The sequence below is a fragment of the Macrobrachium nipponense genome, chromosome 43, assembly GCF_015104395.2.
Source record: "Macrobrachium nipponense isolate FS-2020 chromosome 43, ASM1510439v2, whole genome shotgun sequence".
Taxonomy (NCBI): domain Eukaryota; kingdom Metazoa; phylum Arthropoda; class Malacostraca; order Decapoda; family Palaemonidae; genus Macrobrachium; species Macrobrachium nipponense.
Genome location: NC_061104.1, coordinates 49,376,781 through 49,389,280, shown reverse-complemented (window position 1 = coordinate 49,389,280; position 12,500 = coordinate 49,376,781). Strand labels below are relative to the sequence as shown.

Here is a 12,500-nt window from a genome sequence, read left to right as displayed (position 1 = left end):
CGGAACACCAACAACAAACACAAACAAGCACATACGTACACACACACGCGTGTGCGGACGCACAAACAAAAGAACTAACTGTCTCTCAGTAATGCTGTCACGTTTCTTCCGAGAAGGAGACGCAGAGGTTATTCGAGAACTTCTTTTCTATAAGTCCAAGATGGCATTGTGCGTGCGTGTGTGTGACTGCCATGATTCCTATTATTCGGGCGCTGATCCCGATACCAGGATGTAAAACAACAGTCTCGGCCATTTAGGGCCTAAGGAATATTTTGTTTATTTTTTTTTTTTCCTATTGTGTGGACGTATCCGTAGCGAGAGATGCGGCCCCGGATATAACACCTGTGTATTCATTTTTCACGCTATGTAAAAACCAACAAAATTGTACCTCATTCTGTACACCGACCTCGATAAGATTCTCATACAGAAAGATGAAACAACAAGTTTAGGCTGAAGGCTTGGTTCTCATACTGCCGTGCCCACACAGAATAAACTTGGTATCTCATTCTGTCGTGCCCACAGAGAATGAACTTGGTATCTCATACTGCCATACACACACACAGAATAAGCTTGGTATTCATACTATCATGCCCACGCAGAATGAACTTGGTATCTCATAGTGCCATGCCCACAGAGAATGAACTTGGTATTTCATGCTGCCATGGCCAGAAAATGACCTGTGTCCGGATTATGGAGACGCAAGATTTATGAAGGCTTTGCACACCATAAAGACAAAATATCACTAAGTCAGCACGCCATGAAATCATGCCCACATCCTGTCATAATCTCATTACATGACAAATCACGCCAGGATCATTATAAATGTTTTGACAACGTGACCTATCGAGCAATGGCACTTGTGACCGCACAACTCATCAGAGAAATGAACAAGGAACAGGTTACGTAACCAATTAATACCACTCTGAACTAAGCATGACCAGCTACGATGTGATATTACGGGTCAAGGATTGCTACACACAAAGACAAAGGGTTGTACAAAAGAAAAAAAAAAAGAAGGAAAATCGGCTGTTAAATAAGTCAGTCCTATTCTAGAACAGTGATGGGCTCTAAAACGTCCTTTCTTCCAAAAACAAAGACCCCGTGTGGACCCTAAGCCTAAAATAGGATTAAAAGAGACTTATGAAAAATAAGAGGATCATCCCCGAACCAATACTTCCCGATTTCCCTTTGTCTTTTGGAACAAACCGACACTTCATGACACTTCTTTATCTTTCTACTTTCTTTCTCCAGGGGGCACTCAGAGGTATTAGTATGCCACAAGGCGATAACGACAGACTCGATCACACTCCTTCTCTTTTGTCCTCGCGTCTCTGTTAAGATCATTAAAAAAAATAATCCAGCCGATGGCACTTAACTGACCCCACAGTTTCGTCCAAGGTCCATACAAAAGACTATACAGTTCTTGGTTTTTATCAAATGGATCAGAGGAGTATAGAGTGCGCGCGGGCAGGCACGCGAGCTTACTTACTACTTGGCGGCCAATCTGCCCTACAGATGTGGAGACACGGCTGGACATTTCCATAAGAATAAAACGAGCAGCCTCGATCAACATTAAAGGCTTATTATTATAGTTCACGTCATCCCCATGAAAGGCATTGTTAAGCGGCAACTGCGTCTCTCGCGAATTGGAATTTCCGTGCTGGTTCACACACACACACGCACACACATACAGCAGTTCTGAAGAGGAATACGTGACATAAAAAAAATAAAGTATAATAACAGCTTTTGTACATTTTGAATGCAGCAATGATCTAAGTTTCCAGAGAGAGAGAGAGAGATTCACCAAAACCCCAAAGATTCTAATTCCATACAACTTCTACCCATACAAAGGAGAGAGAGAAAAAAGAGAGAGAGAGTTACAAGGATTAGGATATCTCAAAGACTTTTTTTTTAGTCCATCCAAGGAGACATCATGTGCTCACTTATCTCTAAGAGCAGGTTTTACAATTCATTCACAGTGTTCAAATGATCTTATTTAGCTTTCTTTTGAACTCTTCCACACTGCTGCTGTTTTCAACTCCTGGAGAGAGAGAGAGAGAGAGAGAGAGAGAGAGAGAGAGAGAGAGAGAGAGAGAGAGAGAGAGAGAGAGAGAGAGACTTCTGCCCATACAATAAACCATACGGCCGAAACGGGCGCACCATCATGGCCCAATAACAATCCATCACAACTTAATTTCTCATCACCATAAACTAATACCCAAATAGCGGCGGCCTTAATGCCTATTATTCCCTTCCCACAGACACAACGGAGTGAAAAACTATTTAGTAAACCTAATTATTACCGTCGGTGCGAAGGCGTCGTCCTATTCATCACCTGAGAAGATGAACAACAATGACGAAAGCGTGTTTTCAATAATAAGAAGCGTTATTATCATTATCATTATTACTATTATTCAGAAGATGAAACCTATTCATACGGGGTAAGCCCACCACAGGGACCATCGACATGAAATTGAAGGTTCTGAAGAATATGGCGTTCATTCAAGAAATAATAATAATAATAATAATAATAATAATAATAATAATAATAATAATAATGTAATATAATATTATATACTATATTATTATTATTATTTATATTATATAATATTATAATATATCATATTATTATTATTATTATTATTATTATATTTTATTATTATTATTATTATTATTATTCTTATTATTAGAAGATAAACCCCAATCCATATGGAACGAGACCACCAAAGAGGCCATTGACTTGAAATTCAAGTTTCCAAAGAATATTATGGTGCTCATTAGGAAGAAAGAGAAGGTAAACGGAAATACGGAAAGAAGAGACACCACTTATATCTAACAAGATAAAATAAATTAACAGATAAAAACGTTTTAAAAAGCAAGGAGAAAAGTATTAGATTAGTAATGAACAGCATCTTCGTCTGACCTTTGGAAGTTCCAATTGCACGACGAATAACACGAGAATTGAAATGATAACGGCCATGATGATGATGATACCGATAGGATTAATCGTACCGTCATATCGCATTCATACAACAAGGTTCGGACCTCAACAAGATAATGAATCGTCACAGTTATTAACTGGGTTATCAGTGAAGACGTCAATAAGGAGATAATGAAGCATAATTAGCCGTACTGTGTGTCATTATCAGCGTGAATTAAACGCCCGTTTTCAGTCAATGCGAGCAATAATAACACCGTATTAATAACAATAATAACACCATATGACTTCGTGAGGAGACAATGCCTCCACCGGAACTACCACAGTGATAATTGTTGGGACAGTCATTTATCATGAGGGTAATTTTGTGGAAGGCTATTTTTATACTAAAATAATGGGCCGGCGACGAGAAAAAAGGGATTTATTTTATCTCTATGTCGCAAGGTCGATCTATGATACACAAACAAACACACACACTATATAATATATATATATATATATAGATATATATATATATATATATATATATATATTATTATGGAAAGGAGAGAAATCAAACCTGGGTACAGAGTAATTTCGTGTAATACATACCCCGAAGATGTGCACGTAATAATATATACACGAAAGCGAATGGTACCTAGTCTTTAATTTTCTCATTTCCAATAGTTCTGTGACTGATTAGTAATAATATATATATATATATATATATATATATATATATATAAACAAATTCAGTTTCACACAAAGCATTATTAGCAGCACATATCAACATGACATTATTATTATTATTATTATTATTATTATTATTATTATTATTATTATTATTATTATTATTATTATTCCTAAAATGAAGACACAAATCCAGAGTTTTGTATGGGTACATATATACGTAGTTGTCGATTTGATTATTATTAGTATAATGTTATTTCCAGAAATAGAGGGAAAACCGTCTTAATAATATGAACAAGATAATGGAAATAGTAGAAATAAATGTAGCTGCGCGACAGAACCATCAAGACAGTAGTAACAGAATTAGTAATAGAACTGGAATAACAGCAGTTCCGGTTGTCAATAAAACTAGGCAACATCCACCTCCCCTAAGAGAACCATTAGTCGTTCAGTACACGTAACCACAAAATAAAACCTAGAGCCTAAATCTACCCCCGATTATCTCCTGCCTTCATGTGCCTAACGTAATTTGGGGATTAGGGTGGTTAACCTCCCCCCCCCCCCCCCCCCCCCCCCCCCCCCCCCCCCCCCCCCCCCCCCCCCCCCCCCCCCCCCCCCCCCCCCCCCCCCCCCCCCCCCCCCCCCCCACCCCCCCCCCCACCCCCCCCCCCCCCCCCCCCCCCCCTGCCCCCCCCCCCTCTTCCCCAGCCCACACCGACAGAGTTCCCCACGATTCCCCCTTCCTTTGATGCACCATGAAGCCATTACCACAATGAGGGGAGAGATCACCTCATCAATCACTAGGGCCATCGCCCGCCCTAAATTGAACTCACAGGAGTTGTTATTTTTGAGAGAGAGAGAGAGAGAGAGAGAGAGAGAGAGAGAGAGACGTTCATTAAAAAGGATACCTATGTCCCTTAGGGTGCGTCCGCACTGCAGTAGAACGTGCTATAAACACACGTTGGTAACTTATTACACAAATGTCAAAAGCAAGTTAAATACAAGTAGATGACTTTTCAGGTACTAGTCCTAACCAGTGGTCTATGCGATTACCCAGGCAAAACGTTTTTACTCCAATTATAGTATCCGATACCTTTCTCCGACGTATTTGAGACGTAACCCATAATATTCCGATGTGTTTGTGACATGTATACAAAATGTTTCCGATGTTGTTTGTGACATGTATACAAAATGTCTCCGACGCGTTTGTGACATGCAGCCAATAAGCTTCCGATGTGTTTGTGACATGTATACAAAAAATTTCCGACGTGTTTGTGACATGTATATAATAATTTTCCGACGTATTTGTGACATGTATCCAATATGTTTCTGATGTGTTTGTGATAAGTATCCAATAGGTTTCTGACGTGTTTTGCTCCATCCAAGGTTTCTGACGTGTTTGTAACCTGTATCCAATAAGTTTCCGACGTGTTTGTGACATGTACAAAAAGTTTCCGACGTGTTTGTGACATGTATATAATAATTTTCCGACGTATCCAATATGTTTTCGACGTGTTTGTGATATGTATCCAATACGTCTTCGACGTGTTTGTGACATGAATGCATTAAGTTTCCGAGGTGTTGGTAACATGTATCCGGTATGTTCCGACGTTTGTGACACTGCAGTGTGGCCACAACCTTGATATGGCAAGCAATAAAGCGTGTGATGACCATATGAAATAGTCTTGATATTTATACGCAATTGCAAAGGTTTGTTTACATTTTGTTGAACTTGCACAATAAAACAGAAATGTATAACATAAAAAGTCGCTTCATCCCTTAAAAATAGGTAATATTATTATTATTCAGAGAATGAACCCTATCCATATGAATCAAGCCCACCACAGGGGCCAATGACTCGAAATTCAAGCTCCACAAAGAATATAATGGTGCTCATTTGAAAGAAGGTAACAGAAGTTAGAGGGAAAAACAGAAAGAGGAGATCAGTTATTAGAAAAATACATAAATTAAACAAATTGATGGATAAATAAAAACCTATGTAAAATATTAGAAAACAAGGTGAATTGTATTGGGGTAGTCATGCATTGTACCGTCGCTTGAACTTTTGTGTAAGGTTCCAATTGCGACAATACTCTGTTTTTTTCCATCTGTCCACCTGTGGTGTTTTTTGTATGGTAACACTGCGTCCCGGTTCTTTAGATAGTTACGCTACTTGTAAGTTTTAGATAATAAAAGGATATCTGGGTGTACAGTATTTGCAACTGAAAAGTGTTTTAATAATTTACTGTATGCGAATTACACCGTTAATATTCGAAATAGGACATTATTATCATCGTTGAATGTAAGCTGAATGTAACTATCTAAAGCCCGGGACGCAGTGTTACCATACAAAAACACCACAGGCGGATGGACAGATGGAAAAAACAGAGTATAGAACCCCGCTTTTAATTCACATCACGCACGGCAGATTGGGATCACATGGATTCAGGTTAATGCCAAGGGTCTCTGTTTTCACATTTTCTTCGTCTTACGTTCACAGAATTTAATTACGAATTCGGAATTTACAGTCTCCAGGGATATATCACTTGTTAAGCAATATCACAGGGTTTTACGCAGTAGTCACTCGAGAAGGTGATTTTATTGTTCTCTTTATACAAAACTAAATAAACTATATATATATATTACGTATATATATACACACACACACACACACACACACACACACACATATATATATATATATATGATATATATGTATATAGTATATATATATATACATATATATATATATATATATAATGTTCAAAACAATATATCTATATGATTCACAAGATTCAGTTTATTATCACGTATTTTTAAACTCCCATTTATAATTCATTGTCCCCCATACCGACTTATTTATTAAATAAAAGAGCAAACAATTAAAAAAAATCTCAACAAGCGAACACGATTGACCTTTGAGGTACCAGAAAAGCGTTTTTAAGTATATCAAATCATTTTTATTTGAACAAAATAACCGTGTAAACAACCATCATAAGTAGTAAAGAGCTTGAGAAATAACCCCACTCTACCAAAAAATAATAGCTTGAAAAGTACCACTCTCAAAAAAAAAAAAAAAAAAAAAAAAAAGAAAAAAAAAAAAAACATGAAAGAACACCTAAAAAAAAAAAAAGGACAAATTTCTTGAAAAGTAACCCTACAAAAATAGCTTGAAAAGTAACCATAAAAAACAGCTTGAGAGGTAACCCCCTCCCCCCACCCCATCCACAAAAAAGCAACTTGAAAAATACCCGTGAAAAATTGCTTGAAAGATACCCACAAAAAAATATATTATATGTTGGAAATACCTCTCAGAAAATAGGTTGAAGGCACCCCTCGAATAACAGATTGAAAATTGCCCATAAAGAGTTTTTGAGTCCCAAAAAAAAAAAAAAAAAAAAAGAAAAAAAAGAAAAAAAAAAAAAAAAAAAAAAAAAAAAAAAAAAGCGCGAATAGTACCCCTTTTTTAAAAACGACGCTTGCAAAGTACTAAAAATATAGCTCGAAAAGTACAAGTATAAAAATAGCTTGAAAAAAAATAGTTTGAAAAGTACACGTAAAAAAGATTGAAAAACGCAAGAAAAAATCTTAAAAGTTACCCTTCAAAATAATAGTTTGAAAAGTACCCAAAAAAAAAAAAAAAAAAGTTTGAAAAATACTCCAAAACACTTTGCATGGAAACACCCACCACCACCACCAGCGCTACTTCCGGCTACTTACCCGCTGACGTCATGAGGTCAATGAGGTGGTTGAGCGATGGGGACAGGTCCCGTTCCTCGTCGCTGCCCAATCCATAGTCCAGGGCACGGTAGAGAATGACCCCGAGTTCGGACACCAACTGGAAAGGGAACGAGAGGAAAAGTAGCTATTTTTCTTCTGGAATATGAAATGCGTAAGATCAAATTGTAATAACAGAACATCAAATGTATAAAATACTTCAGATAAAACAGTAATGATAAAATATGAAATCTAGAAAATAAGATGTGTAAGATAAAATTCCAATAATAAAATAATCTAAGAAATAAAATGTGTAAGATAAAACAGTGATCATAAAAATGTATAAAATTTATAACATAAAACTTATGCTAAAATATGAAATCTGGAAAATAAGTTGTTTAAGATAAAACTGTAATAATAGAATATAAAATCTGGAAACTAAAATGTGCAAGATAAAATCATAATAATAAAACATAAAATGTAAGAAATAAAACTGAAACAAAATCATTACATGACTATGGCACGATACGGAACAGAACTCTAAACGTATATAATGAATCAAACTACAAATATACTTATTCAATGACTGATGTTTATCACGCAGTAAAGAAGGCCAAAATCATTGAAAATGAAAAAGAATGGCAGTCTATGACTCCCAATTAAAACATAATTTTAGTTCAGCCGTCTATTTCCTATGATATATAGAAGTCTTCACTCAAGTGTATGTACTAAAACATCTTTTCCCTTCCTCGGGGAGTAAGCCTACAAAATACTTCGTTTTTGTTGTTGTTGTTGATCTTGCTATTGTGGTTCTAGTGGGGGGGGGGGGGGGGGGGGAGGAAAGCCCTATGGAAGAGCCTAGAAAGGTCTGAAAAAGTATTTTGAGTTGAGTTAAAGATACAGGAATTCTAGGATAGGATATTTAGGATTTATTTATTAGAATATGTAAAAAATAAAGTGCGTGTTAAGCAGTACATAAAAATTATTTCATATAAAATATAGCGTATTTATTTTTATTTTCGTTGGTGAAAAAACGCTCTATTAGAGCGTAGATTTTAGCATGCGCCCCAAGCAAGCTGGAGGTCGAATCACGCCTTGCTCATAAAAAGTACGCAAAACAGACCATCTCCGAGTAGAAATCAATATACTATATATGACCTGCCTTTTATCACATGACCGCTTAACGGTAAAATAACATTGAAATTTAAGCTTACAAAGTTCGTGTGAACTAAAACTACTTCTACGTCGTAGCTGAGCGACTGACCTCATCCTTATGCTGCCCGAGGGACGAGCTACGCTTAAATCACCGGAGCAGAGGCGGAATGTACATGATAATGAAACTGGGAATTTTCATTCGTATATTAAACAATAAATATTCTGCATGTTAAAAAGTACAGAAAAATTATTTCTTATAAAATATAGTATATATATTTTAGTTTTCGTTAGTGAAACAACGCTCTATTTGACCGTAGATTTTAGCACGCGCCCCGAGTAAGCCGGAGGTCGGATTACACCTTGTTTATAAAAAATTTCATTGTCATGAAACTGGCGATTTTCATTCGTATGTTAAATTGGCGCAGCGAGACAGCCATTTTATTGTAAAGATAAAGACGCTGCTTGGTCAAATTTTCCCATATCAAATTATCGCAATATCACTTCTCACAAATAGACATTCCTTCATAAAATTAATAGGCTGATTTTTTTCTTAATAGATTTCCGTCACACAGAGAGGTGACTCTCCTAGGCTCACAATCCATTCCATGCAAATTAGATGTCGTTCTATAATATTTGCACGCGAATATGACGCAATTAAAGAAAAAATTTTATTTACCGGTTGGGGACGAACCTTGAATACTTCTAGAAGCCCAAATGTACTCATAAAAATAAATCGATCGAAATAAGGGCTGCACAAAAGATATATAAGGCAATATAAGAATTCCACATAACTTTGTCTTAAATTTTTCAGACAGGAAGCATTTGAATTTATGTATAATTAAACAACTTTATGAACTGTGCACATTATAGATATATATATATATATATATATATATATATATATATATATGCATATAAGTGAATATCATTTCAAAAAACGCGTGATAACAATCTCTATAACACGCCATAACTTTTATTTTAAAAATCACATTCGACAACACACGCGGCCAATGCTGAGAATAAACATTCAACTTCGCTTCTTTTTCTGACCATTTCAAGAAGAGCAATCTCCCTTTGGTAGGAACTGAAAGAAGTAAGAATGCTGTTCTATATTATTATGATGAAGAATGAATGATGATGATGATGATGAATGATGATGATGACTGATGATGATGATGATGATTGATTATTATTATTATTATCATAACTATGTTAGTGAAGGAATCCTCAGTGGTGTAAATGTAAATATATATTAAAATACATACAAACACGACAGCTTTCGAGAACCTGCTCGATTCTCCTACTCAAGAAGAAGAATCGAGCAGATTCACCAAAGCTCTTGCTTTGTGTGTGTGTGTATATATAAATATATATATATATATTATATATATATATATATATATATATATATATATCTAATTATATCATATATATATATATTTATATATCTTTATATATTTTACCCTTTACACCACTGTGGATTTCTTCAAATATCATTTAGTGACTCGTGTTATTATGACATTCAATAATATAATAATAATAATAATAATAATAAGACCGTTTTTTTTCTCATAAAAGGTCTTATTTTTTTTCCAAGTCCTAAAAAGAACCTGATTTTTCTTCATAGTCTTCAACAACATTCATCATATAATAATAATAATAATAATAATAATAATAATATAATAATAATAATAATAATACCACTTTTTTTTCCATCATAAAAAGGTCTTTATTTTTTTCCTATTCCTAAAAGAACCTGATTTTTCTTCATAGTCTTCACAACAATATTCATATAATAATATAATAATAATAATAATAATAATAATAATAATAATAATAATAATAATAATAATAATCTAAAGCTACTTAAACAACCACTATGACACACACTAAACATTAACACACTTCCTCGTGGTCCTGGTTCCATCCCATTTAAATGCAAGATGCATCCCACCGTGGGACTGTCAGGAGCCAGGCGTAACTACAGTACTACCCGTGCCATGGGGGTCAGTTAAAAGCTACCTGGACGGTTAATAGTGCTGAGGGGACAGGTAGACCCCCCCCCCCCCGCCCCCTCCCTCATCCCTGGATACCCAAGGAGCAGCCAGTGGTTGGGAGGCCGTGAGCATTGGCATCTATGGAATGTGGAAGCCGGGGGTGGGAGGGGCTGGTGGTGGGTGGGGGTTGACTTAGAGAAGTACACCCCCATTTAAGTAACATCCAACACCCGCCCCCCCCAAACCCCCCCCACCCAACACCCAACCCCAAGCTCTCCGTCTCAATGCTGCCCTTTCTTTCTCGAATACCGATTGGGCCAATGGCGTTGTTTGTCCGATATTACTGAATCTTTTTATTCTGTCTTTAAATTAAGTCTTATTTTACAAATATCGAATGTTTATGCACAAAATAATATGCGTTGTTATTAAACATTAATACTACATTCGTGAAGAAGACTCGTCAGTATGTAAACATAGTTCAGCCCTCAAACATAATCAGTATTAAATGAATGTAAATAATATAGTAATGCATAGAACACAAGGGCAGTTAAAAAAATAAAATAAAAAGGTCACGTAAACGATCAAATAATGAATATAATAATCAAAGAAGCCACACTATTTACCAAGGTCTATAGACCTTACTATTTACAAGAATAAATGTCTCATAATCTGAAAATCTCCTATACGTGAATCCACGACTTCCTGATAATATATTCATCGTCTGGGTGAAATCATTCTAAATTATGTTTTCTTTTTTCAGTCAAATACAACTTTTAGACTGTAAAAAGAATTCCTGCCTGACCATATCTCATGATGGAGCTAAAAACCTGAAGTTTTCATTTTCTATCAACTACATGATTCAAACTAAAAATAAATAAATAAATAAATAAATAAAAGAATTCCAGTTTGACCATATTCAACAGCAACGCTGATGATGTATATAGTTGTCTCATCAGTCTTAACTGGCTTATAACAAAATCAACGGATTTCTCATATTATCATTATTATCATTATTACTATTATTATTACTCAGATGAACCCTGTTCACATGAAGCAAGCCCAAAGGGGCCACTGATTGAAGTTCAAGCTAACGAAGAATAAGGTGTTCATTGGGAGGAAGTCAGAGAAAGTAAAGGAAACAAAATTAATAAATCAATAAAGATTAAAAAAAGAATCAAAATGCCCAGGAGAATAACATGAGGGGTAGTAATGCTTGCCTCTTTGCTTGAACTTTCGAAGTCGCCAACTGCGCGACATCCACACTCGACACTTAAGTTTCCAGCGATCATGTCATCTTGGAAGTCAGCGAGCGACGTCTGCTGCCTGGCAGAGAATCCACATTTTATTCCATCTAAGGCGTCCAGGATCTTTTTCCTCTGCCAAGAACCAGAAGTTCTTTCATTCCATTTGGGGCAAAACACTGTATACCCGTGTTCTGGGCGATGTTAGGCACTTGGTGCATAAACTTTCTCATTTCTTAGCTTCTGTTTATATTTCTTTATGCGTTCAACAGTTATTTATATGTGTTTTATTTTATAAATACTACATTTCAATGCTCTGTTTTTCTTTTATATGAGGTTCTTTGTTCTGTGGACCCTTACAAGGAAAGTCAATGACACTTCGGTATGTTTAGTGTGCGAACGTATGTTTTCAATAATAATAATAATAATAATAATAATAATAATAATAACAATAATAATAAGATCCCTGAAAAGGAGTCTGGAATAACTAGAGGCTGAAGTAGCTCCAGGACTCATGCAGAAGTGTGCTCCTAGAAACAGCGCACATAGTGAGTAAAGTGATGGACTCCTAAGGAGGCAGGATGCAACCCGGAACCCCACACTATAAATACCACCCAGTCGAATTGGAGGACTGTGTTAAACCAAAAAAAAAATAATAATAATAATAACAATAATAGTAATATTAATAATAATTAGAAGTCTAAGATCATAATTTACACTTTGCTATACATGCCAATGCCATTAAGCAGGGCCACCATCAAAATCATTGGTAGATACAAATGA

The 12,500-nt window shown here is 35.8% G+C and overlaps 1 protein-coding gene across 5 annotated transcripts in view; it reads right to left on the bottom strand.

Moving 5' to 3' along the window:
* LOC135213728 (protein spire homolog 1-like) overlaps window positions 1–12,500 on the bottom strand; it is a 426,989-nt gene that overhangs the window by 229,879 nt on the left and 184,610 nt on the right. For all 5 annotated transcript variants that reach the window (XM_064247840.1, XM_064247841.1, XM_064247842.1 and 2 more), the window contains exon 3: window positions 7,328–7,445. In XM_064247840.1, coding sequence (XP_064103910.1) covers window positions 7,328–7,445 — 118 coding nt within the window. The remainder of the gene's footprint in view (window positions 1–7,327; window positions 7,446–12,500) is intronic.